At 41.9% G+C, this 27,376-nt stretch overlaps 1 protein-coding gene across 1 annotated transcript in view; it reads left to right on the forward strand.

Annotated features, from left to right (window-relative positions):
- The window catches only part of SDCCAG8 (serologically defined colon cancer antigen 8), a 434,015-nt gene that overhangs the window by 68,644 nt on the left and 337,995 nt on the right, over window positions 1–27,376 (forward strand). Inside the window, exons 7-9 of the mRNA XM_030196427.1 lie at window positions 508–572; window positions 5,778–5,966; window positions 15,307–15,445. Coding sequence (XP_030052287.1) covers window positions 508–572; window positions 5,778–5,966; window positions 15,307–15,445 — 393 coding nt within the window. The remainder of the gene's footprint in view (window positions 1–507; window positions 573–5,777; window positions 5,967–15,306; window positions 15,446–27,376) is intronic.

A 27,376-nucleotide genomic window follows, 5' to 3' on the forward strand; every position in this document is an offset into this window, starting at 1 on the left:
TTTGGAAATTATAATTAGCCATATGTAATTTGATTTTCAGTCAAAGCTACATTTTTACTATTTTCTAAATTATACACATTTGCAGCATAGATGTGGACAGATTAACTGTTGTCCAACCATATCAGACACCTAAACTATTTAAATATAAATCTAAATAGATGATATTTAGCATCTGAGGTAACAATAATTTTATATAGTCATCTTACTTGCCGAGAACTAGACTTTTTTTGTGTGTTCTTACTACCAACTGATTCCACCAAGAGGTCAAAATTCTTACTTATTTACTACAAGATAATTCTTGGACATGAATTAATGCTATATAAGTGAGCACTAAAGCTGCTGGTATTGTATACTGTCTTTAGAAATTTAACAGTAGTAAACACTGTGATTTTAATTGTTAGTGAAAGCAAGTGAAGCTGATTTTGTTTGAGCAATTGTTTGTGACATAAGATAATATTTGTACCTTTTAAATAAAATTTCTATGTTTGATTTTGTTCATTTTTAAAGGAAAGGTTGAAGCTTCTTTATCAAGCAAAGACTGAAACTCTGGAATCTCAAGTAGTCTCTCTAAGGTGATTTTAAAATTAATTATTTAATAAAATGAGAAATAAATGAATTCTTTATGTATTTAAAATATCTATTAACCACACTACAGTTTTAGGTGGTGTGCAAAGTAAAACACATAAAATCTGAACAGACAAAATACAATGATAATTAATCTATAACATAAAATTAAAATGTCACAGTACCCATCACATAACATTCTTAGATAACTGGGCAGTCTACAAATGAGCAATAGCCCATTTTGCATTTTTCTGTCCTTTAAAGTCAGCTTGAATTTAAAATTCTGTTCTTTTATTTAGGGGCAGAGGGATTATTTTGCCATTTAATTATATACACTGCTTTGGGTGAATCTCTTCTTAAAGGCGGTTAATAAATTCCAATAAATAAATAAATATACTGAGTAGTCTAAAATGTATCCTCATATAGCAATAAAATATCTATGGTAGTTAAAGTACACTGTTGAGCAAATATTTACTACTGTATAATGTCAATGAATGCTGAGCAAAATGGTTGAGACTATTATTAACAGCAATATCACAGAGCATATACATAAGCATGGATTAATGAGACAAAGCCAATATGGATTTAGTCAAGGGAGTTCTTGCCTCACCAATCTACTACATTTCTTTGAAGGGGTGAATAAGCATGTGGATAAAGGTGAGCCAGTCGATATTGTGTATCTGGATTTTCAGAAGACATTTGACAAAGTGCCTCATGAAAGACTCCTGAACAAATTAGAAAGTCATGAGAAAGGAGGCAATGTCCTAATGTGGATTAAAACTTTTTAAAAGATAGATAACAGAGAGTAGGGTGAAATGGTCAGTATTCTCAATGGTGAGGTTCCCCAGGGGTCTATGCTGGGACTGCTGCTTTTTAACATATTTATAAATGATATAGAGATGGGATAATAGTGAGGTAATTAATGAAAACACAAAGTTATTCAACGTTGTTAAATTGCAAGAGGACCTTGGGAGACTTGGCTTCCAACTAGCAGATGACTTTTAATATCAGTAAGTGCAAAGTGATGCATGTGGGAAAGAGGAATCCTAACCATAGTTACATGATGCAAGGTTTCACATTAGGAGTCACCGCCCAGGAAAAGGATCTAGGAGTCATCGTTGATGATATGTTGAAACCCTCTGCTCAATGTGCAGTGGCTGCTAGGAAAGCAAATAGAATGTTAGGAATTATTAGAAAAGGAATGGAAAACAAAACTGAGAATGTTATACTGCCTTTGTATCGCTCCACGATGCAACTGCACCTCAAATACTTTGTGCAGTACAGGTCACAACATCTCAAAAAAGATATAGTGGAATTAGAAAAGGTACAGAGAAAGGTGATCAAAATGATAAAGGGGATGGGTTGACTTCCCTGTGAGGAAAGACTAAAGTGGCTAGGGATCCCCCAGCTTGGAGAAGAGATAGTTGTAAGGAGATATGATAGAGGTTTATAAAATACTGAGTGGAGTGGAATAAGTAGATTTGAATCACTTGTTTACTTTTTCCAAAAATACTAGGACTAGGGGGCACACAAAGAAGCTACTAAGTAGTAAACTTAAAACGAATCGGAGAAAATATTTCTTCACTCAACGAGTAATCAAACTCTGGAATTCATTGTCTCAGAATATGGTAAAAGCAGTTAGCTTAGCAAGGTTTAAAAAAGGTTTGGATAATTTCCTAAAAGAAAAATCCATAAGCCATTATTAGGATGGGCTTGTGAAAATTCACTACATATTCTAGGATAAAAGCAGCATAAAATCTGTTTTGCTGTTCTGGGAGCTTGCCAGGTATATGTGACCTGGATTGGCCACTGTTGGAACAGGATACTGGGCTTGATGGACCTTCGGCCTATCCCAGTATGGCAATGCTTATGTTCTTATGCTTCACATATAGAAGAGAAGCCTGAGAGCAGGGAAACCAGGATTCAAATGACTTTGAAGCTGCTTCTGTCTGTAAGCAAGTTAATTCACCATTGCCATGGGTAAAAACGTATGGTTAGTTCAACTAAAGTGTTTACACATTAATGTGTGCTTGTAGTAAAGGCAGATTTGGTCCCTTTTCACAAAAGTGGTAATAAAGAAGAAATGGGAAACTACAAGCCAATAAGCTTGGTGGTGGGAAAAGTAATCGAGGTGTTGCTGAAGGAAGAAATAGTACATTTTTACAATCCAGTGGGTTTTAAGATCCAGACTAACATGGCTTTCCAGAGCAGATCATGCCAAATAAAACTGATTAATTTATCTGACTGGGTGATCGGAGAACTAGATAAAAGGCATGCGCTGGATGTTGTGTACTTGGATTTCAGCAAGAGACTAGGGTATCCATCTATGCAAAAGATTTGTTATAAATCAATGTTGGAAAATTCCTTTGCTTACATAGTGCAAAAGTTTGGAATGACATACCATTGCAGATTAGATCTATTCAATTTTATGACTTATTCTGTATAGCCCTGAAAAGTATCTTTTTTTTGGAAGTCTAAAGTGAGCTTTTTGTTAGTTATGCACTATTTTATGTTGTAATGATGATATTGATGCATTTCTTATTAGATCTTGTTAAATTCTTTTTGTAATTTCCTTTGAATTGTTGAGACAATAGGAGGAGTATGAAGATTAGATTAGCATGCAGACTGTTCTGCAAGTGCCTGGAATTGCACTGTTGTTATTCATTTGGATTTTGCTCACACCTTTATCTGTAGTAGTTCAAGGTGAGTTACATTCAGATATACTAGGTAACTTCCATGTCCTAATTTTATACCTGATGCAATAGAGGGTTAAGAGGGCCTTTTACAAAGGCGCGGTAGCTGATTAGAGTACGCTAAACGCTGGAGACGCCCCTAGGAATATATGGTATCTCTAGCATTTAACGCAAGCTTGGTTTTTAGCACGCTCTGTAACGCTAGTGTGCCTTTGTAAAAGGACCCCTACGTGACTTGCCCAATCACAAGGAGCAGCAGTGGGATTTGAACCAGGCTCCCCTGGATGTCAAGCCCAGTGCTCTAACAATTAGATGGCTATTCCACTCCTATCCAAGGTTCTAGGTCCTTCCGAAAGGATATAGGCAAAGTGGAGGCAGTTAGGAAAGTTTTCAAAGGAATCTGCCCAGATAATTTAATAGCAGGGTAAATTCCCTGGGCTGAAAGCTTTTGTTCACTTAGTAGGTGCTCAGGTTCATTTGTACCAGTGGACTTCATTCCATCCTAAATTTTCAAAGGAAACTATATGAGGCTGTCCTCTCCAGAGAGACAGGCCAAGATGCCAAGTTACCCAGTTCCAGGTTGGAGACTTTGACCAGCCTGTTTTTGAACTTGTATCCCAAAGCAGTGTGGGATTTGTAGTTCCTGATTCTTCCCATTGAAATTAGTTCTACAAGTCCATAATGTATCAGAATGAGATGGTCAGAAATCCTGGACTGCACCAAAATCTCCAGCCTGGAACTGGTTAACTTGGCATATCTGCACAGAAAAATACACAAGTGCATGCACTCTCTAACTGTCTTTTCCAGTGCTGTCCTGCTGCTCATAGAGATGCGAAGAGTGGCTCATCCCAAAGCTGGAGATTGAAGCCATTAATTTCTTGTGTGGCCCCAGCTATGTCTAAAACCACCACTGGCAGATGTACATTCCCAAAACTGATATATATTCTAATCAATAAACAGAACATAAAATTTCTTTTTCTATCTTTGTCATCTGTTATTCAAATTTTAGAATCATTGGTCTCAGTCTCTCGTTTCTTCAGTCTTCTAGTAACCCTTTTGCCAGAGTTTCTTTGTCTATTTGGCATGTCTTCTCTCTCTGTGTCCACCATCCATATTTCCTCTGTGTCATTATTATCCTGTTCAATATTTCTCCTGTGACCCTGCTCCTATCCTCCCACCATGTTAAGTATCTCTCTTCTTTGTGTCTGTATTCTTGCCATATCTAGAATCACCCTTCTGTATCCCCATCCCCCTTCATATGTCAATCATCATTCCTCTGTATCCCTATCTCTCTCCCCCTACCTGGCCAGTATTGTCCCTCTGTGACCCCATCCCTCCCCATGGGGTGGGGGTTAGTGATGTGGAGGAAAGGAAGAACGAGGAGAAGAAATTAGACATGGGGAGAGATAGGGACAAAGAAAGGATATACTGGGACTGGGGAAGAAGGAGAGAGAGATATGGACACAGAGGAGAGATGATAAGCAGGGTAAGAGTAAGGACACAGAGAAAGGGAGATGCTCAACATAGCAGGAGCATAGGGGCAGGAGCACAGAGGAGAGATACTGAATAGAGCTGATAGGTATGCAGAGGGAAGATGAATCATGGACATGGAGAGAGAAGCAATGCCGTAACAAGAGAGTTAAGAGAAGAGAGAATAATGCAGAAACCAGACAACAAAGGTAGAAAAAATATTTGTGTATTCTATTTATTGATTAGAATGTCAGCTTATGAAATGTTCATATGTTAGAGCTGGTTTAAGATATGGTTGGGCCCGCAAGAGAAACCTCCCTCTTTGGCCTGAATTCTTCAGCATAGTGATGGTAAGTCTCCAGCATTAGGATGGGCCTCCCTTGGCATCTCACAATATGTTTGCAAACCTGGAATCTCTAGCCATACTAAAAAGAACTTAGCATCTAAAAAAACTGTTTTAAGCTGTCACTGAAACAAGCTAAGAACATAGATGCTGTAAATAGAAAATTGCATTGTGCACTAGATTCCAAGTCACATGGTCTGTTTGATTGGTATCATTCTGCAAAGCAACGTGAAGTGGGTGTCCTGGAGCTGAAAACATGGACATTACAAAAAAAAAAATAACCTAAGAAAATGTGTGGTCTCCTATGTTGAGGTGAAAGATTCTATAATTATTCATTTTGGCATATGGTTTGCACCTACAACTTAAAACAAGGCAAGTGATAAGTATACTTTTAGATAGCTTCTTGTTATGTAATTTGTTTAGTGACTACAGCTCTTTAATATTAGTAAAAGATAATATTAAAGTATAGAAGATAATATTTGAAAATTGTTTGTCAGGTTAGGGATTCATTATGACAGAGTGAGATTTTGTACATGTTAACATGGTATTTTGCATTCACAGTGTTGCAGAAAGGATTTTTTTTTTTTGGTTAATGCCTGAGTGATAACATTTATCACCTTGCAATACGGTATGAAAACTGAAGGCAAAAATTATATAGATCTTTCCTTTGGAGCCTGCATAATTTGTTTGATTCATTTTCATCCTAGGAAGGAATTGGCAGAGTCCCAGAAGAGTTGTGAAGACCTTAAATTGAGGCTTAAGCACCAGGAATCCCTTCTGGAAGCAAATTGTGCCAATCGTGTTAGTGGCATGTGTATAAAATGTGCACAGCAGGAAGCTGTTCTTGCCAAGACTCATGCCAATGTTCATATGCAGACTATAGAAAGATTAACAAAGTAAGTGTTGAACATGGGCACTTTTTTTTTTAATCAAAAAGGCATTGTCAGCTTTTTTGTTGTTTTTTTTTTTTAGGGGAGGGGTTGTTACTTGTGCACAAAATTTAGCATTGCCCTAACATTTTTTGATTGCTCTAGGATATACTGTCTATCGCATTTCATTGTTTGGTTTATTTCCTACTCTATTAAAGTGTCTAATTTGAAAAATTTGGAGTTGTGCAAAGGCTTGTGCACAAAAGTAAACATCTGTGGCACAGAGCTTAGGGGCCCTTTTAATAAAGTGCTCTAGAATCTGGACTTCACACGTTGTAGCGCAGGATTTTGTCATGCACAGAGCCCAGATTTAATGCAGTACCTTTTGGGGGCATGCCCTCTATTTTTTATTGCAGGCTGTGTGTTAATTTAACCCATTAGTGTATGGTACCTGCAGAGAGTCAACACAGGAATGCTTACTGCTTCCTATTTAGGAGAGCACTAAGTACTCCCATGTTATCATTGTGTAAGCCAGTTGGCATGTGATATATCTATCTATATATCTATCTATCTATCTATCTATATATATACAGTGGGGGAAATAAGTATTTGATCCCTTGCTGATTTTGTAAGTTTGCCCACTGACAAAGACATGAGCAGCCCATAATTGAAGGGTAAGTTATTGGTAACAGTGAGAGATAGCACATCACAAATTAAATCCGGAAAATCACATTGTGGAAAGTATATGAATTTATTTGCATTCTGCAGAGGGAAATAAGTATTTGATCCCTCTGGCAAACAAGACCTAATACTTGGTGGCAAAACCCTTGTTGGCAAGCACAGCGGTCAGACGTCTTCTGTAGTTGATGATGAGGTTTGCACACATGTCAGGAGGAATTTTGGTCCACTCCTCTTTGCAGATCATCTCTAAATCATTAAGAGTTCTGGGCTGTCGCTTGGCAACTCGCAGCTTCAGCTCCCTCCATAAGTTTTCAATGGGATTAAGGTCTGGTGACTGGCTAGGCCACTCCATGACCCTAATGTGCTTCTTCCTGAGCCACTCCTTTGTTGCCTTGGCTGTATGTTTTGGGTCATTGTCGTGCTGGAAGACCCAGCCACGACCCATTTTTAAGGCCCTGGCGGAGGGAAGGAGGTTGTCACTCAGAATTGTACGGTACATGGCCCCATCCATTCTCCCATTGATGCGGTGAAGTAGTCCTGTGCCCTTAGCAGAGAAACACCCCCAAAACATAACATTTCCGCCTCCATGCTTGACAGTGGGGACGGTGTTCTTTGGGTCATAGGCAGCATTTCTCTTCCTCCAAACACGGCGAGTTGAGTTCATGCCAAAGAGCTCAATTTTTGTCTCATCTGACCATAGCACCTTCTCCCAATCACTCTCGGCATCATCCAGGTGTTCACTGGCAAACTTCAGACGGGCCGTCACATGTGCCTTCCGGAGCAGGGGGACCTTGGGGGCACTGCAGGATTGCAATCCGTTATGTCGTAATGTGTTACCAATGGTTTTCGTGGTGACAGTGGTCCCAGCTGCCTTGAGATCATTGACAAGTTCCCCCCTTGTAGTTGTAGGCTGATTTCTAACCTTCCTCATGATCAAGGATACCCCACGAGGTGAGATTTTGCGTGGAGCCCCAGATCTTTGTCGATTGACAGTCATTTGTACTTCTTCCATTTTCTTACTATGGCACCAACAGTTGTCTCCTTCTCGCCCAGCGTCTTACTGATGGTTTTGTAGCCCATTCCAGCCTTGTGCAGGTGTATGATCTTGTCCCTGACATCCTTAGACAGCTCCTTGCTCTTGGCCATTTTGTAGAGGTTAGAGTCTGACTGATTCACTGAGTCTGTGGACAGGTGTCTTTCATACAGGTGACCATTGCCGACAGCTGTCTGTCATGCAGGTAACGAGTTGATTTGGAGCATCTACCTGGTCTGTAGGGGCCAGATCTCTTACTGGTTGGTGGGGGATCAAATACTTATTTCCCTCTGCAGAATGCAAATAAATTCATATACTTTCCACAATGTGATTTTCCGGATTTAATTTGTGATGTGCTCTCTCTCACTGTTACCAATAACCTACCCTTCAATTATGGGCTGCTCATGTCTTTGTCAGTGGGCAAACTTACAAAATCAGCAAGGGATCAAATACTTATTTCCCCCACTGTATATATATATATATATAATGTGGCTAATACTTCCACATCTACTCTCTGCCCATGCCTTGCCCTCTGAATGAAAAATTAGGATAAATTCAGTATACGCAGTTTAATGCACAAAACAGGGAGTCTGCCACAAAACATCTTAATGTGTTTCTATAGTAGCCTGTTACCGTACACTAACCATGTGTTAAGTACTTAACATCCTTTTGCTACATATTTCTAATGCTGGCTTGAATATTTTTCTCACAGTCTGAGGAAATGTGCCACAGATATTTGTCTTCAGGTACTCAGAGATGTGCTTGGTTTGGAAATTTTGCAAAATAAAGTTGAAAAACTAGCATTGTTGATGTACATGATTTTAAAACCTAACAGTAGTACCGTATATACTCTTAATAAAACCTATTTGAGTATAAACCAAGACAAGCTTTCCCCCTTTATTGGGGGGGAAACGGCTCAAATATAAATTGGGAAGGGGGGAGGTAGGTAATGATTGTTTAACCTGTTAAATAAAATAAACAAGTGAAAAAAATCAGGAAAAAGCCAACTTTTCCAAACATGAACAGAGTTTGTTTTACCTGTTCACATCCCTACTTAGAAGAGAATACCAGATCCCCCTTAGCATCTTTCAAATTCACACCTCACTATAAAACAAACGGGCAAACTGTGGTAGTGTGGCTGCCACACAAACATCCTTACTCCTGGTTCTCCTGTAGAGGCTGTCAAACTCCTGCAATTATATGAGCGTCCACTAGCGCTTCCAGCTCACTACAGTTAAACTTAGTGCAAAAGACTGGATAGGATCCCTCTCACTGCTGGACTGCTGTCTGCATTTTAGTATTATTCAGCTGTTTAATTGAAACTTGTTAAGGTACTAGGGATATTAGACTAATATAAAGAGCCTCTCTCACCTGGGTGGGTCTGTCTCCAACTGTCAATTAGGCCCCATTGATCTATAAAATGGTGCAAATTTTCTCTATCTGCTTGAACATAACTCACTGATAGGGTTAAGCATCAAGTTGAAATCGCCTCCCACCAATGATCTGTCCTACATGTGTCTAAGCAGTGATATATTAAGCTTATCTTGGACTAGCATAACTTTATTTATTTATTTATTACATTTGTACCCCACTCTTTCCCACATACAGCAAGTCCAGTGCGGCTTACATAGTAAAAGAAAGCATCTTACATGGTAAAGAATACAGTAAAAAAACAAGGAAATGTAGGAACAGTATTATAAATTGTGATGATCATAACTACTTACATTATGAAAGGCATTACAAAGGACATGTGAAAAGAAAGTAATGAACTAGAATAGGGAAGGTAGACAAGGATATGATAGGTGAAAGGGAAGGAGAATGGGAGGGAAATGGTAAAGGATGGAGGGAAGAAGATAAGGGATTGACTTAATACATAACATCCCCCCCTTCTCATATTACCACTTTAATTTGTATGGGAAGTTCCTTTGTAACCTATTGGAGGCTAAATAGACACTGGAGATTTTTTTTTAATGTCTAAGTAAATATTCATACATTAGTAAAATGTATTTTTCCTTTATAAGCCCAGTTGACATTTTTAAGCACACAACCTCTTTGAACACAAGTTGCCGCTTTGCTAGGTAGTTAAGACCCCACACATAGAGAGCTATGAATATCAGTTATTGTTTAGCTTAATTAAAAAAACAAAACAAAAATAACTTTTGGATTGAACCGAAAAGAGGCCTCTGGCTGTGTGGATGGTGCTCCACAAATAAGAACCCCTACTATCCCACTTTCACTCTTGATCCTCAACACCCTCCCATCTCCTCCCCCCATTCCTTCCTTTAAACCAGAGCATGTCAGCATTTCCCCTGTTTGTACATCTTAAAGAGAAAAGAACCCTGAACACCTCCCCATCCATCTAAAACAATCCCCAGATACCCCATCCCCACCATGTCTCCCAGCTTGCGTTATAGAACATTAAACTTATAGAAAACAGTATAAACATACAGCAATAAACTGATCCTTTCAGAAATGCTCAGATATGTATCTTAGAGGAAGTCTCATAACTCCATCAAGAAAAGCCAAGTACCTTCCGAGTTGGCTAGAGTTGGGGGCCATCACAAATATGTTTCTCTATCATGTTGCTCCCTTGTTTATGATTTTAGTTTCTTTCTTTTTCCCCTTATTATCTTAGTGAGTTATGCCCTGCTTTAAGATTTCTTTATTTTTTTTTTCAGGCGCACAAGGCCCTCTTAGGCCTGAGCATCCACTGGGTCCTATCCCTTTTATTTTTGGTGATTTCCCCCTTTTTACATCACCATACAGTCATTTGATTTAGCCATGGCTATTTTCCCTTCCATGTCATCGAAGGTTCCCAGTGTCTTTTAAGTGCTGTGCTCGGTGCAATCGGACCAGCTCTGGGACAGACACCCATTCCTCGTGTATCCAGTGTTTGGGGCTAGTTCATAATTATACTAACTGTATTCTTTGTTTGCGTATGCAAAAAAGAACACAGAAATCCAGAGAGGCTCAAAAACAGAAGATTTTTGGAGCCAGGTCTGAATCATTGACAGTGCTTGCACCAACAAAGGGGAACATCAGTCCCTGTGGCTACTAGACTTTTATCAGACACTGGGAGTGGACACGCATTGAGTAGGTCTCCATGTGCTTCGATGCCAGCCACTGTGTAGAACTCCCAGGACTGATCAGCATTGAATCTGACACCAAGGAGACAGGAGGATCTGACGTTGTCCTTGTCGGCACCAAGGGGTGTTGATGCTTGGCTTCAGTTGAAGGCTGAAAAGTACAGGCATTGATCCCTCTCGACACATGGTGTTGGGAGCAACAAGTCAGCGAGAGAATCAGTATCCATGAAGCATCATCGCCGGGAGGAGCGCTCCACCTATATTGAAGAGGTGCCTATGTGCAGGTCTCCAAGTCGCCAGGACTTAGTACCCGAGTCCACACCAACAATTTGGCAGGCTGTCTATGAACCAACGCCCCAGCCTTTACCGATGTTGACCCTTGATGAGCAGATTAGGGCCATGCTCCAAGAGCACTTGACAGGGCTCTGACAGCAGAGTGCATTGGGAGTGGTTGTGCCAGCCATGACTCTACCTCCTGCCTCACAGGATCTTCAGCCTGTGGTGAGGTCACTGATGCCACTGCCATGTGCGGTATCTGCATCAAGAGCTGCCAAGATGGGTACTTCCTTGACATTATGGAGGAAGATTCACTGGACTCGAGAGTAGAGCCTGCATCTCTGTGCCATTCCAGGCAGGGACATGATTCCTCATACTCAAGGCAAGCATGGTCTCAGCCCTCCTGTGAGGAGTTTTTTGCTAATTCAGATACAAACTGCTTATGGGTTTCTGATGATCCAAGCTACTTCTTGGAAGAGTAGGTCTATGGTATATCATCAGACCCCTCCCCACCAGAGGAGAGACAGAAATCTCCACTAGAGAGCCTTTTCTTCCCAGCTTTTTTGAAGGCAGCTGCCATCCCAATTAAGTTGGAAATGGAGGACAAGCCCAGGGATGAGATGTTCGAGGTCCTGGACTATGACTTTCCATCTAGAGAGGCTATGACTGTCCCTCTTCACAAGATGTTATGTGATGTTCAAGTGAAGAATTGGGAGTCCCCTCTTTGTTTCCCAGTCCTCCCTAAGAAAATTGACACCATGTATTGGATTCAGAGTTTACCTGGATTTGATAAGCCGCAGTTGTCTCATCATCCTCTGGTGGTGGAATCTGTGCTCACACGGACCAGAAGTTCCAGAGACTTCGCCTCAGCACCCCCAAGTAGAGATGCTTGAACCCTGTACTCATTTGGGCATAAGGTGTATCAGGCCTCAATGCTTAAGTTCTGTATCTAGTCCTAGCAGCTGTACATGAGTACTTGCGGTCCTTGGTAAGCAGTTCGACTGATTTGGCAGATTTTCTCTCCCCAGAGCAGGCCAAATCTCTTTACCAGTTGGCCAAGAAGCAGAAGGTTTGTTACAAATTTCTGGCCAGGGGTGAATGAAATACCTTTGATGTTGCATCCAGGATCTCTGCACAGAGTATAGAGATGCACAGACTCTCATGGCTGCATGTCTCTGACTTAGACCCAGCAGTCAAACAGAGATTGGCAGATGCCATGGAGATATCCTTTTTGGAGAGAAGGTGCAAGAGGTCACAGACCTCATTAAGAAACATACTGATATCATTGACATTGTCTCCCAGCGGCCACCTTGAGCTGCCTTCTCCTCTAGGAGGTTTTTGGGCAAGTCGAAGCGAGGTCCTTACTACTCTCAAAGTAGGTACACTCCTTCTAGCCCTGCTCAAACTGTTCAGCCCAGCATGCTTGTTCTATTCAGCAGCATGCACCAAAAGCCTAGCTGACTCCCCCATTCAAAGCAAGGGATGAGTGTTTGATTGGCTCCAGCAGAGCGTAGCCGCAGTAAAAGTATCTGTGCCAGATGAACATCTGGAGGAGGCTGAATTTTTTTTCCAAGAAAGGTGGCCCATATATCTTCTGACTGGTGGGTACTTCAAATAGTCCATTTCGGTTACGCTCTTCATTGTCGAAAGAGACTACCATATTGCCCCCGACAGCAACTTTTACTACTACTACTACTACTTATCATTTCTATAGCGCTACTAGATGTATGCAGCGCTGTACACTTGAACATGAAGAGGCAGCCCCTGCTCGACAGAGCTTACAATCTAATTAACTTTTATTTTCTCTCGCAACAAGGAGGTACTTCTAGAGGAATTCTCTGTCCTTCTCAAGGCCCATGTGGTCAAACACATTCCACCAATGGAAGAAGGGCTGGGATTCTATTCCAATTACTTCCTAGTTCCAAAAAAGACAGGGGAGATGCACCCCACCCTAGACCTAAATGCCCTGAACAAATATTTGATCAAAGAAAAATTCAGGATGGTTTCCCTGGGCATCCTCCCAGTGATTCATGAACAAGATTGGCTATGATGTTTGTTCTTAAAGGATGCCTACATGCATACCTGAATACTTCCAGGCCACAGGAAGTATCTCAGATTTCAAGTGGAGCCACATCACTTCCAGTACAGCATTCTGCCGTTGGGCCTCCTATTGTTTTTACCAAATCTCTAGCAGTAGTCACAGCGTCAGTACACAGGCTGGGAGTCCATGTGTTTCCCTACCTGGACGATTGGCTAGTGACGAGCAAATCAAAGGACGGTGCTCAGGAGTCTATATAGAGAACTATTCAGATGCTGGAGCTACTAGGGTTCGTTTTAAACTACCCCAAGTCCCACCTTCTCCCTGTACAACTATTGGAGCTCATAGAAGCCCTGCTAGATACCATGCAGGTGTGAGCTTTCCTCCTTGTGCCACAAGCAGACAGCAGGTCACAGCTCGGCAGATATTGAGATTACTAGGTCACATGGCCTCCACTGTGTATGTCACTTCCTTGTCACTTCTTCACAAGAGAACTGCCTAGTGTACCATAGCTTCCAAGTGGTGTCAAGCTTCGGGGAACCTAAGAGATGTCATCCAAGCAACCCTGAAATTGTCTCAGTCTCTCCTCTGGTGGATGCTTCGAACCAATCTGACCTTGGGACTTCCATTTCAAATTCCTCAGCCCCAAAAGGTGATGACAATGGATGCATCCCACTTGGGGTCTGGGCTCATGTAGATGGGTTTCACATTCAGGGTGTTTGGTCAGCTCAGGAGACAGATTTCCACATCAGTCTTCTAGAGCTCTGGGCAATCTGGAATGCTCTAAAGGTTTTCAAAGATCGGCTGATCAACCAAATTGTACTCATTCAAACGGACAATCAAGTTGCTATGTATTACACCAACAAGCAGAGGGGTACAGAATCTTACCCTCTGTGTTAGGAGGCTGTTGGGATGTGGAACTGGGCTGTCCAGAACAGGTTAGTTCTCAGAGCCACTTTACCTGGTAGGAAAGTCCAACAGCCTGGCAGACTGACTGAGCAGGGTCATGCAACCACACCAGTGGTCACTCAACATGACTGTTGTCCGCAAGATTTACCTGGAGGTTATCCCTGATATCTAATGGTGCCAAAATGGTAGTGATGACTGCTAGCAGTGGTCTCTCAGCATTACCACTAAGGCTTGTCATTCCCATTTTGGAACCCTGGGGCAGGAGTGGGGAGGGCACATGTGGGCAGGGCATGAATTAGGGAATATTATATTGTAAAGCTGAATCAGAATAACACACTAAAGAAAGCATATATCGAGGGCTTAAACAAAAAACAATCTTTATATAGTAAGCACCCCAGTTTAAAAAGTACCCTAGCTTCAAATGGAAGCCAATGCAACTTAATAAAAAAAATGGAGTAACATGATCATATTTTTAAGAGAGACGAACAGTCACATTTTGAATAGTGTGGATTTTTCTAAGAATCTTTTTCGATAAACCCAGATAAACAATATTACAGTAATCCAATTTACTGAGAATAAGTGACTGTACCACCAATCTAAACAAAGTTCCTGGTAAATATTTTCTAATACTCCTCAACTTTTTCATCATATGAAAACAACTTTGTACTAAGGAATTGACCTGATTTTTCATACTTAAGTTCCCGCCCAGCAAGACACCCAGAACTTTAACTGAGCATTCTAAAGAACAAGAATCACTATCAATACTGAATTTTAAATCCGAATTTAAACTTAGCAGAGGGACTTGAAAGGGGGATTTGGATCTGGGAAGAAGGGCTTTGGGGATCGGAGGGATTGGAGTAGGTGATCAGAACATGGGGGTAGAAGGATCAGCAGGTGGGTGGATCAGAATGGGGGTGATTGAGAGAGATCAGTTTGGCAATCCGGAAGTCATGTTGGTGCTGGCTGATATTCAGTATAAGCGCTCACAGAGCTAATCAGCAAAAGATTGCTTTTGTGCCGTCCTGCTTTGCCATTTAGTTATGTGGGCACCGGTTCTGAATATGTCCTGTGCCAGCTCTTCCCTAACTCCAACCCCAGACCACCCCAGCACTGGTTGGATTTGGATTGTGCAGTCTGAGCTAATAGTCAGCGGCACTGCCTGGTTACGTACTATTAAATATTGGTGGCTGGCCCACTCAGCGTGGTTTAATTAGGCTGGATCTTCTCCTTTCTGCTTAAACAACGCTGAATATCGACCCCTTTGTAATTTAAGCTCAATTTTATGAAGTTTATTTCTATTAATGTTTTATTTCTTGTGTTTATGAATTAATTTTGATGATGAAGAGAAAGAGACGAGTTAATGGATGCCCTAGTAACACTAAGAGGAAACCTGAAAAACATGCAGCAGAGGGAATCCAGTGCATATGAACAAGTGAAACAAGCTGTGAAGATGACTGAAGAAGCAAACTTTGAAAAAACAAAGGTAAATGCAGTGGTGCTAGGTAACCGGTATAGCATGTCAGCGCAGCAAGTGGGCAGTCGTCTGAGCATGATGTAAATAGGAACAACAAACATAGTTTGAAATGTCTATATGCGAATGCCAGGAGCCTAAGAAATAAGATGGGAGAGTTAGAATATATTGCACTAAATGAAAAATTAGATATAATAGGCATCTCTGAGACCTGGTAGAAGGAGGATAACCAGTGGGACACTGTCATACCGGGGTACAAATTATATCGTAGTGATAGGGTGGATCGAATTGGTGGAGGGGTAGCATTGTATATTAACGAGAGTCTTGAATCAAATAGATTGAAAATTCTGCAGGAAAAAAAAAACACTTCTTGGAATCACTGTGGATTGAAATTCCATGTGTAAAGGGGAAAAGGATAGTGATAGGAGTCTATCCGCCTGGCCAGGATGAACAGACGGATGCAGAAATGTTAAAGGAAATTAGGGACACAAACAAACTGGGCAACACAATAATAATGGGTGATTTCAATTACCCCGATATTGACTGGGTAAATGTAACATCGGGGCACGCTAGGGAGGTAAAATTCCTTGATGAAATCTAGGACAGTTTTATGGAGCAGCTGGTACAGGAGCCGACAAGAGAACGAAAAATTCTAGATCTAGTCCTTAGTGAAGTGCATGATCTGTTGCGGGAGGTAATGGTGCTGGGGACGCTTGATAACAGTGATCATAATATGATTGGATTTGATATTAACTTTGAAGTAAGTATACATAGGAAATCAAATTCATTAGCGTTTAACTTAAAAAAAAAAAAAAGGAGACTATGATAAAATTAGAAAAACGGTGAAAAAAAACTTAGAGGAGCAGCTGCGAGGGTCAAAAATTTACATCAGGCGTGGATGCTGTTCAAAAACAACAATACACAAAACACCATCCTGGAAGCCCAGGCCAAATATATTTTGCGTATTAAAAAAGGAGGACAGAAGACCAAACGACAACCGGCGTGGTTAAAAAGTGAGATAAAGGAAGCTATTAGAGCTAAAAGAAAATCCTTCAGAAAATGGAAGAAGGAACTGACTGAAAATAATAAGAAACAGTATAAGGAATGTCAAGTCAAATGCAAAGTGCTGATAAGAAAGGCTAAGAGTGACTTCGAAAAAAAGATTGCGTTGGTGGCAAAAACACATAGTAAAAATTTTTTTTTAGGTATATTAAAAGCAGGAAGCCGGGAAAAGAATCGGTTGGACCGCTAGATGACTGAGGAGTAAAAGGGACGATCAGGGAAGACAAAGCCGTAGCGGAGAGATTAAATGAATTCTTTGCTTAGGTCCTCACTGAAGAAGATTTGGGTGGGATACCGGTGCCGGAAATGGTATTCGAAGCTGATGAGTCGGAGAAACTTAATGAATTCTCTGTAAACCTGGAGGATATAATGGGGCAGTTCTACAAACTGAAGAGTAGCAAATCTCCTGGACCGGATGGTATTCATCCCAGAGTGCTGATAGAACTGAAAAATGAGCTTGCGGAGCTATTGTTAATAATATGTAATTTATGCTTAAAATCGAGCTTGTTACCGGAAGATTGGAGAGTGGCCAATGTAATGCCAAATTTTTAAAAAGGTTCCAGAGGAGATCCGGGAAATTATAGACCGATGAGTTTGACGTCGGTGCCGGGCAAAATGGCAGAGACTATTATTAAGAACAAAATTACAGAGCATATTCAAAAGCATGGATTAATGAGAAAAAGTCAACATGGATTTAGTGAAGGGAAATCTTGCTTCACCAATCTACTACATTTCTTTGAAGGGGTGAACAAACATGTGGATAAAGGTGAGCCGGTTGATATTGTGTATCTGGATTTTCAGAAGGCGTTTGACAAAGTACCTCATGAAAGACTCCAGAGGAAATTGGAGAGTCATGGGATAGGAGGTAGTGTTCTATTGTGGATTAAAAACTGGTTAAAAGATAGAAAACAGAGAGTAGGATTAAATGGTCAGTATTCTCAATGGAGAAGGGTAGTTAGTGGGGTTCCCCAGGGGTCTGTGCTGGGACCACTGCTTTTTAACATATTTATAAATGACCTAGAGATGGGAGTAACTAGTGAGGTAATTAAATTTGCTGATGATACAAAGTTATTCAAAATCGTTAAATCGCTGGAGGATTATGAAAAATTACAAGAGGACCTTGCGAGACTGGGCGTCTGGCAGATGATGTTTAATGTGAGCCAGGGGCGTAGCCCAAAAATAGTGGCTCGCAACCGCAGCTTCAAGTGAGTCTTCTTTTCCCTCTTCACCCCCACTGCAAAGCATCTGGGCGCCCACCGGCAGCGTTTCAGACCCACTCCGGAGCCTTCCCTCTGTGGCTGCTGAGATGAATCTCTTTCCCCTCCCTCACCCCTGCCGTAAGCATCTGGTTTAAATTAAGGGCAGGGCCAGCAGTGATTCGCTGAGCACTCTGGAGCCTTCCCTCTGCCATGATCTGCCCTGGAAACAGGAAGTTGTGCTGAAGAGAGTTGATCTTGCGGAGGGAAGGCTCTGAAGCAGGTCTCTTCATCTGTGATCAGCGACGTGATAGTAAGGGAGGAAAATGGAGTGAGTGGCTGTACCTGTAGGGTGGGAGAAGGACAGGCTGGGAGACAGTGGCTTCACCTGCGTGGGGGTGGGAGGTGGGGGGTGCTTGAGGCCATAGGGAAACGATTGGAGAGAGGTTATGGACCTTCAAAAGGGGGGGTTGGCTGGTGAAAAAGGAGAGAGATTCTGGACCTGCAAAAGGGGGGAGATGGCTGGCTGGAGGGAAGGGAGAGAGGTTTGGGACCTGCAAGGGGAGAGGTTGCTGGCTGGAGGGAAGGGAGAGAGTTTTGCATCTGCAAAGGGGGGTGGTGGCTAGCTGGAAGGAAGGGAGGTTCTGGACCTGCAATGGGGGGGGGGGGGTGGCTGGCTGGCTGGCTGGCTGGCTGGCTGGAGGCAAGGGAAAAAGGCAAGGGAGAGAGGTGCTGGACCTGAAAGGGGGGAGGAAGATGGAGGGAAGGATGAGAGGTGCTGGACCTGCAAGGGAGAGAGGCTGGGGGCTGGAGGAAAGGAAGAGAGTTGTTAGATCTGCAAGGGGGGCAGGCTGGAAGGAAGGGCGAGAGGTGCTGGACCTGTGGGGAGGGAGTGCTAGAGGCTGGAGGGAAGGCCTGCAGGGGAGGCTTGAGGGAAAGGAAAGAGGTGCTGTACCAGGAGGAGAGATTAGAGGGAAGGGAGAGAGATGGCGCCGGGAATAGAGAGGCTATGCTGGACACTGGGAGGGAGGGGTATATGGTCACAGGGGAGAGATACTAGACATAGGGGACAATAGGAACTCAAAAGGGAGATACTGGGCATGTGAGGGCATAGGGACACAGGGGTAGGGGATAGAAGGGTGGTGATGGATACAGGAATTTGAACATAGTGGAGATACTGGGCAAGGAACTATAGGGACACAGAGATGGGAGATGGATGGTGGACATGGAGAGAGAAGAAATGACAAATAGACAGGAGACCCTGGTAAGTGAATTAAGACAGAAGAAAGCAGAAACCAGAGACTTAGAACCAAGCTGATTTGAAAAATAAAATAACCAGACATCAAAAGGTAGAAAAAAAAATCATTTTTTTTTCAATTTTGTGATTAGAATATGTCACATTTGGAATGTACATCTTGCCAGAGCTGGTGTTAGACATGGCTGGAGCCCAGGCCATAAATTTGGGAGGGAACCCCAAAGCCAATCACCAGACTGCACTGCTTTCAGCTTCCATCATGCTTGTGGCTCTCTCTGGCCAGGGGACCAAGAGCAATTGCTCTAGTTGCACTCCAACACCATCCCTGGCAAGTACTATGCTTATATTTTGCACAGGAGGAAATGCATTTCTTTCTGTATCTCTGGTATTGTACTATATGCAAGGTTTGGCTTTTTGGGGTTTTGGTTATATTTATGTTTATACTTTTTAGTCAATTATTCTATATTTGGCATTTTTATTCCGTGTGTGTGATCGAGGTATTCTGTTAGCATGAATTTTCTATGTAGCCTTCTTTAGTAAGTTTGGTTTGTTTAGTTTTCCCAATAGATGTATTGATATTTTACGGCCCCACTGTGTTATGTAGGGCAATGCCTTTTTCATAGGTAGGAGCCTTCTTTTGGAAGTTAGTGCTGGCATTGTAGATTTGCACTAGGTTATGAGTGACATTTTGTTTTAAAGATTGTTTTATTTACTATATGGCGGCTGTTGAGATTACGGTGAGTTTTAAGGGGAAATGTCCTAACTCTTTTCTTTACCCATTGGGGGAGGGACAGGGGGTTCCGTGGATGCAGAATTTATTTGCCTTTAATACTAGACTATACTTTCTGGGATCCTTTCTATAGCGTGTAACTGGAAAGATATGTTGAAAAGTGTTTGGTCTTGCTATACAGGCTAAGTATGTGTGTGTTAGGGAACCGAGGCTCAATGGAGGTGGAAGAGTGCATGCAATCTCTTGTACTTCCCCCTGAAGCCTGAACTGCTACCCTTATTGAAGTTATTGGGAGTGGGGTAGAGCTGGAGCATGGGGTGGGGTATCAGGTGGCAAGTTTTTCAATTTCAAAAAAGTTGGCAACCCTGGTGCCCACCCATCTGACCTGTTGGCCCACCCAAAAATTGCTTTCTGGCTACGCCACTGATGTGAGCAAGTGCAAAGTGATAGATGTGGGAAAGAGGAACCCAAATTATAGCTACGTCATGCAAGGTTCCACGTTAGGAGTCACCGACCAAGAAAGGGATCTAGGTGTCGTCGTTGATGATACGTTGAAACCTTCTGCTCAGTGTGCTGCTGCGGCTAAGAAAGCAAATAGAATGTTAGGTATTATTAGGAAAGGAATGGAAAACAAAAATGAGGATGCTATAATGCCTTTGTATCACTCCATGGTGCGACCGCACCTTGACTATTGTGTTCAATTCTGGTCGTCACATCTCAAAAAAGATATAGTGGAATTAGAAAAGGTGCAGAGAAGGGCGACGAAAATGATGAAGGGGATGGGACGACTTCCCTATGAGGAAAGGCTAAAGTGGCTAGGGCTCTTCAGCTTGGAGAAAAGGCGACTGAGGGGAGATATGATAGAGGTCTGTAAAATAATGAGTGGAGTTGAACGGGTAGATGTGAAGCTTCTGTTTACGCTTTCCAAAAATACTAGGACTAGGGGGCATGCGATGAAGCTACAATGTAGTAAATTTAAAACGAATCGGAGAAAATCTTTCTTCACTCAACATGTAATTAAACTCTGGAATTCGTTGCCAGAGAATGTGGTACAGGCGGTTAGGTTAGCGGAGTTTAAAAAAGGTTTGGATGGCTTCCTAAAGGAAAAGTCCATAGACCATTATTAAATGGACTTGGGGAAAATCCACTATTTCTGGGATAAGCAGTATAAAATGTTTTGTACTTTTTTGGGATCTTGCTAGGTATTTTTGACCTGGATTGGCCACTGTTGGAAACAGGATGCTGGGCTTCATGGACCTTTGGTCTTTCCCAGTATGGCAATACTTATGTAAAAATTATTATAGCTGGAAGAAACAGCAATAATAAACTCTCTGTATTTGTGCTCATTTTTCTACACTGTTCTATACAATACAGTATTACATGGCCAAATTTCAGTGAGGATATCCTGTTTCCTGATGGGTTCTTCTTAACTGTTGTTGTAATCTGCCTTGAGAAGCCTGGTGTTATTACCCAAAGTTAAATTATTTTTTAACCTCTTGCAGGGGGGGGGGGATCATGGGGGGGGGGGTGAGGAGATTCCCATTGATGCCCACAGGTGCGGGCCGTGTGAGCCGTGGGACCATCGTGGGTGCGGGCAGTCCGTAATTGCAGTCTTGTGTTTGGAGCTGTGGGAGTCCCCACAACTGAGCCTCAAGGCTCAGGCAGAGCCAGGGCCTTTCTTAAAGCCGCCCCCTACAAAACAAATCAAGCCTCCTGCAGCTCCAAAAACAAGTCTGCTGCTCTGGAGCGTCCGCGCTCACATGGCCCCACCTGCAGGCACCAACAGGAGTCTGCTCATCCCCCAGAAGCCCCCCACCACATCGAGGTTAAAAAAATATAAATTTAGCCTCAGTTTACAGTTTTGATGGTTCCTCTGTGTACATCCGTATGTTGCACAAGTTGGTATGTTTCTGTAAGTGAGATTAAATAAAAATACACAGACCTAATAAGGCTGAAAACTGTGAGAGCAGGTGAGGGAAGAGCGAGAAAGGAAAGATTTAAGGATGCAGCTGATAGTTTCCTTGTTTAGGATACACCAATATGCAAGCTGCGTGGGGGAAATGGCTTCAACCTTTTGACATCATGCCATCTCCTGTCATACTAAACCTCCTTGAGTCAGACAAAGCCAGACAGCAGGCTGCTGCAGCTCCCTTTTCATCCTGCAACCCTTTGGTTAGTCACAGCCAGGGCGTTTTTGTGCCAGTATGCGCCGGTACAACATACTGCACCTTTTTTACCTCCTGTTTCTTGTCGCTGCCCCCATTTCCTCTCATTGCCTGCTTGAGAGTCTGGATCCCTGATCACCCAGTAGAAGACCCGGCACCAGCACCAGCACACTTTGCCGCTCATGGAGGCTCTGTTGCTACCGCCTCTCTGATGCATATGTGGCAGAGGGGGCAGAATTAACAGGCCTTCCTGAGCACATGGCATTGGGTGCAAAGGCTCCTCAGCACTGGTGCCGGGCCTTGTACTGGCTGATTATTGCTGGAGGCCTGGGCTCTCTTGGGAGCAGAAGAAGGAAGAAGGTCAGGGGGAGAGGAGAATCGCTGGACATGGATGGCAGGGGGGATGGGGGGAGAAGAGAATCACTGGAAATGGAGGGGAAGGTAGAGCAGGGAATAGAGGAGAATCGCTGGACATGGATGGGAGGGGAGGGCAGGAGGCAGTTGAGAATTGCTGGACATGGAGGGGAGGGCAGGAGAGAGATGAGAATCGCTGGACATGGATGGAAGGAGAGGACAGGGGAGAGAGGAGGATCACTGGACATGGATGGGAGGGGAGAGCAAATTTCTGCTTGAGGGCAGAGGCATAATTTTGTAGGATGACGCTTACCCTGGCAGCAGTGGAGGGGGAGCGCTGCCGCTCAGGACCACTGAATCATCAGTGAGGTCAACAGGTATGACTGGAAGGGGGATTGGACTGTATGGGGGGGTTGCAATATGGGGGAGCTTCAAGGGTGGGTTTAGGACAGGCTCTTTTGCTATTTGGGGTGTTGGGGAGAGACATTGGTGGCAGTGTGGGATTTTGAGGACTGTTGAGGTGAGAAATGAGAGATCGCAACTGTTTGGCATGTTGGGGGTGTGGCAATGTGCTGCTGTCACTTCTTCTTTATGCAGGGCCCACACCCACGTTACATGCAATGGCAGATAACGTGGGAAGAACCACGCTATCTGCCCCTGCAGGTAGTGTAGTGTCGTGGGGTTCAGTGACGCTGCCTTGTGCAACAAATGCAGGGCACGCCACCTGCATTTACTACAAAGGCTTTGCACTTACTGCAAATTAATTTTAGTGAAAGGGCTGCTCTGCTGAACATTCTGTTAAAGGTGTTTCATTTGTATTATGGTTTATTTGATTTGATTTGTGCTGACCTTGTGTATATCATATCTGTGTTATATGAATGTGCTTTCTATACTGGCTATTATGATGTGATTTGTATTGCTGTCATATTTTTATTATATGATTGTTGTACTGTGTTGTATATATTTTTCTAGTACTGTATCATGTTACTCCTATTTCTAGGATTCAATTTGGCATCACCAAGTTTTTTGCCAAATAGTACCTGCCTTGGGTAAATATGAAGGCAGTTTATAAGTCCCCGAAAAAGCTCAATAAAATAGCTTCCTTTTCTTCAAAATTATCTATGCACAAAGTTATACTTCACCAAACAAAGCTTGAGATGATTTAAACAAAATTGTTTTAAACTTTTTTTTACATTCAATAATTATCAACCCACCTCCAGAATATTCTATTCTGTTTCCTCCCCAGGAATTTATAAAAATATTTGTGAAGAAACCAAGACTTCAAATATTTTCTTTAGGGACGTTATTTTGCTTAGGGCCAAGACTCTGGTGTGCTCTTTCAATTATTGTATCAGTCACCTCTGCTTCCTCTCCCCCCATATCCATGATTTATTTACATATTTGCTTGACGGTGGTCACACATTCTGCTGAATCTGACTTCTGAGGAACGCGCCCCCACCCCCTCAAGACCTGTTCTCAATGTCCTCCACTCTGCACATATGGATACTTCTGACTGAAGCTCTGCCATTTGATTCTGTAAATATTTCATGCTCTCTGCCTGTTGCTCCTCTGTAAGCTCCAGTTTCTCTATTCTGCTGCTAAGGTTGACCTCATCATTCTGCAACTCCACCACTTCCTCCTTAATTTCCATCTTAACTGAAGCAATATTGTGCTTTAGATCACTTATCCAGTTTCTTGTTTCTGCCTTTATTGAAATTTCCTCTGTGCCATACACTTATTTCATTCCTGCTCTTTGCAAGTTGGTACTAGAGGCCCCTACTGTCTGCATCACCATTTCGCCACATGCATTTCTGTCCACACCATGTTCCTTCATGGCCACATTTGGGTATTTGTAGTCCTCCAACTGCTTCTGCCTAGGTATTATTAGCTTCCAACCTCAGCAATTCAACTTCAAATGTGGTCAGGTGAGAAAATTACTTTTATTAAGATGTTATATTCTTTGGCTGATGTCACTTCCTCCACTTTGGAATTGTTTTTACAATAGTAGTACTCTTGTCATTAAAGAGCACAGTTCAGTAGCCGACTGAGTCTTCAAGGCATAACATAAGTTTATTTTTTAGTCACCTTAAATTTTTTCCTATTGTTTGTTTAAAAAAAAAACCCAAAAGACCGGAGAAATAGATTTTTAAACTATTACATTATAATTCGTATTGGGCTGTTTTGATGAGGTGAATAATCAAATAATGTAAAGTGAAAATGTATAGTACCAGAATCAGGGAAACAAATATATGTATCAACAAACTATTAATAAATCAATGGCTTTTATCCATAGTTTAACTTTAATCACAAGAGCTCCTTGAGAGATATTAAACATAAGTGACTAAAGGGCTATTTTATGTTGTATATTTCATGTGTCTGTAAAACAGAATTTAAGTACTTTATGTAACCCCCAAATTAAATATACCCCAATCATTATATCTTTTTGAGAACATGCATAATACCCTTTTGAGAAGAATTTTAAACACATTTACCTGGATTTGAGATGGCAAAACCAGACTGGGAGTTCAGGTACCATGCAGGTCAAACTCATTGAGAGCTGTTCAGTACTGGAATGAAACAAACAACTGATCTGGCAACATAGGAAGCAGTGGCATACAGTAGATATGGAGCAACTAGTTGGAGTCTGAGCATGCTGGCTGAGACAGGTTGGAGGAAGGTGGTGGATGAATGACTGACTATAGGTGATGGGGCTAGCCTTTATGGGGAAGGGAGGAAATGGATGGTTGTCTGGGTAGAGAAGTGGGTTGATTAGCTGGCTAAGAGGTAGGAAGAGACTATTTGAAACAGGGTTGCATGGATTTACAGAGTGGACAACTGCATTAAGTTTCAGTTAAGAGCTAAATTTATCAAGCTTTCTTTCCATCTCTAGATACTAAATAAGTAAACTAGACTTAGTAAACAGACTGTGAAAGAAACAGACCAGAAAGAAAACCAAACAGTCCAATAAATAAGTCCAAACATACCTTATTAAGCAACAGAAGTAGAGAGATTAAAAACTGTGGCCAAAGTCACTTAACCCTCCATTGCCCCAGATACAAACTAATACCTCTGTATAATATGTAAACTGCTTTGATTGTAGCCACAGAAAGGTAGTATATCAAATCCCATCCCATTTCCCTTTAAATGGGCACAGTTTTTAACCCTTCCACTTTTGTTGCTTAATAAAGCATGTTTGGTCTTCTTTCGATCTGCTTCTTACCCTTCGCAGGTCTGGCCTTTGTGGGCTGTCTGCCTGCTTACTTTTTGTGAAAGATCAATGATAGACTTAAGATGATGATCCTGTCACTATCCCTGTAGCCCCATCTCCTTCCTTTAGTTACACACTCCACTGCTAGCGCCTAAATCAAGAAATTACTTTGCAAGAAAGACTAGAACAGTCAGCTTCATGAAAAAAACTCATAGCTGTAGTTGCTATAGGGTAGCTACAACACAGAATTGGTTTCCTTTTAATTAAGTTCAAGTATTTTATAATTTCTGAGTTATGAACTGAGGACAGGTTTTTTTTATCCCCTTGTCCCTCATTTTTCTGCGGGCACAAAACTGTTAGGATTGGGCCCAACTGGAAGGAGTAATTCTTCCATTAGGAAGAAAATCCCCAAATAAACCAAATTGTTTGGGTAAGTAAATTCTGAATCATATTGCCTTAAATATAGCTGCAGTTATGAACAGACAAATTCTAAATTTGGTACTTTGGTTGTAAAAGAGCAAGTTATTGGCTTCACTTATTTAAAAAATGGATAACATCTTGATATTTAGTGCCATCTAGAGTCTAATTTATATAATGCTATTATGTAGCTTCAGAATTCTAATATCCATATTAATTTAATAGATAATGAATTCTTAGACACATATTTTTTTATACTAGACCAACAGAAAAGGTGCAGTATACATGACTGAGAATATAAATGATTGTCAACTTTTAGTCAACATGTTTACTGAGAAATTTAATACAATCAGTAGCTATTTTACAGAGCTTTTTCCTGTCCTTGATGCTTTTTTTCCTCACTTATATGGGATAAAGGTGTCTTCCCCCCCCCCCCCCTTTAGTTTCTAAGGTAAACATGTGGTGATTTACTTCCCAAATGGATAACTCTTTATGTATGTTTGACACCAGCTAATTTGAGCAGGTAAAAGACCATGAGGGGAAGGTAATGTAGGAAATGCTATATTGGGTCAGACCAATGGTTCGTCAACCACAGTTACCAAATCTGTAGGGCTGTTTTACTAAGTTGATTAGGTACCTATACGCGCCCAACGCGTGTCAATTTAGAGTTACCGCCCGGTTAACACGTGGCCATTGCAGTAATTTTATTTTTGATGTGCGTCCGCTATGTGCGCCGGACAATATTTTTATCTTCTGACATGTGGGCGGTAATCGGGCAGTAATTGGCATTTTACATGCACAGACCATTACCACCTGGTTACCACGAGAGACCTTACTGCTAGGTCATTTGGCTGGCAGTAAGGTCTCAGACCCAAAATGGACGTGCAGCAATTTTCATTTTGCCGCACGTCCATTCTTGGAAATAATTTAAAAAAGGCATTTTTTTACAGGTGTGCTGAAAAATTATTCTGTGTGTGCCCAAAACACGCATCTACACTACCGCAGGCCATTTTTCAGCGCACTTTTGTAACAGGGCTCCTATATCAGTTACCTGGCATGACCCCAAGAAATAGATCCCGTTCTCATTGCTCATTACCAGGGATAAATAGCGGCATTCCCAGATCTATATGGATAATAAATTCATGGGCTTTTCCTCCAGGCCTGGTCTGACCCCTTTTTAAACCCAGTGATGCTAACTTCATTCACCACATTCTCCAGCAAAGAATTCCACAATTTAAATTTGCACTGAGTGGTAAAAATACTTTATTTATTTATTACATTTGTATCCCACATTTTCCTGCATAGCAGTAGGCTCAGTGTGGCTTACAGGTTCCGGAGAGTACCAACTCCGGGAATATATACAGAGTGGAAAATGCACTAACAGTAGGTGCAAGGAAGCTGATAAGGTTCCGAAAAAGAGAATACAACTCTGGGACGAATATATAGTAGCATACAGAGAGAAGTAATTCCAATGAGGCTGATAAGTCTCTGGGGATGGGACTACAGCTTCTAGAGAGCAATACAGAGTAGGATAAGGGTAGAAGTACTACTACTAC

This window comes from Microcaecilia unicolor, chromosome 3 (genome assembly GCF_901765095.1).
Source record: "Microcaecilia unicolor chromosome 3, aMicUni1.1, whole genome shotgun sequence".
Classification (NCBI taxonomy): Eukaryota; Metazoa; Chordata; class Amphibia; order Gymnophiona; family Siphonopidae; genus Microcaecilia; species Microcaecilia unicolor.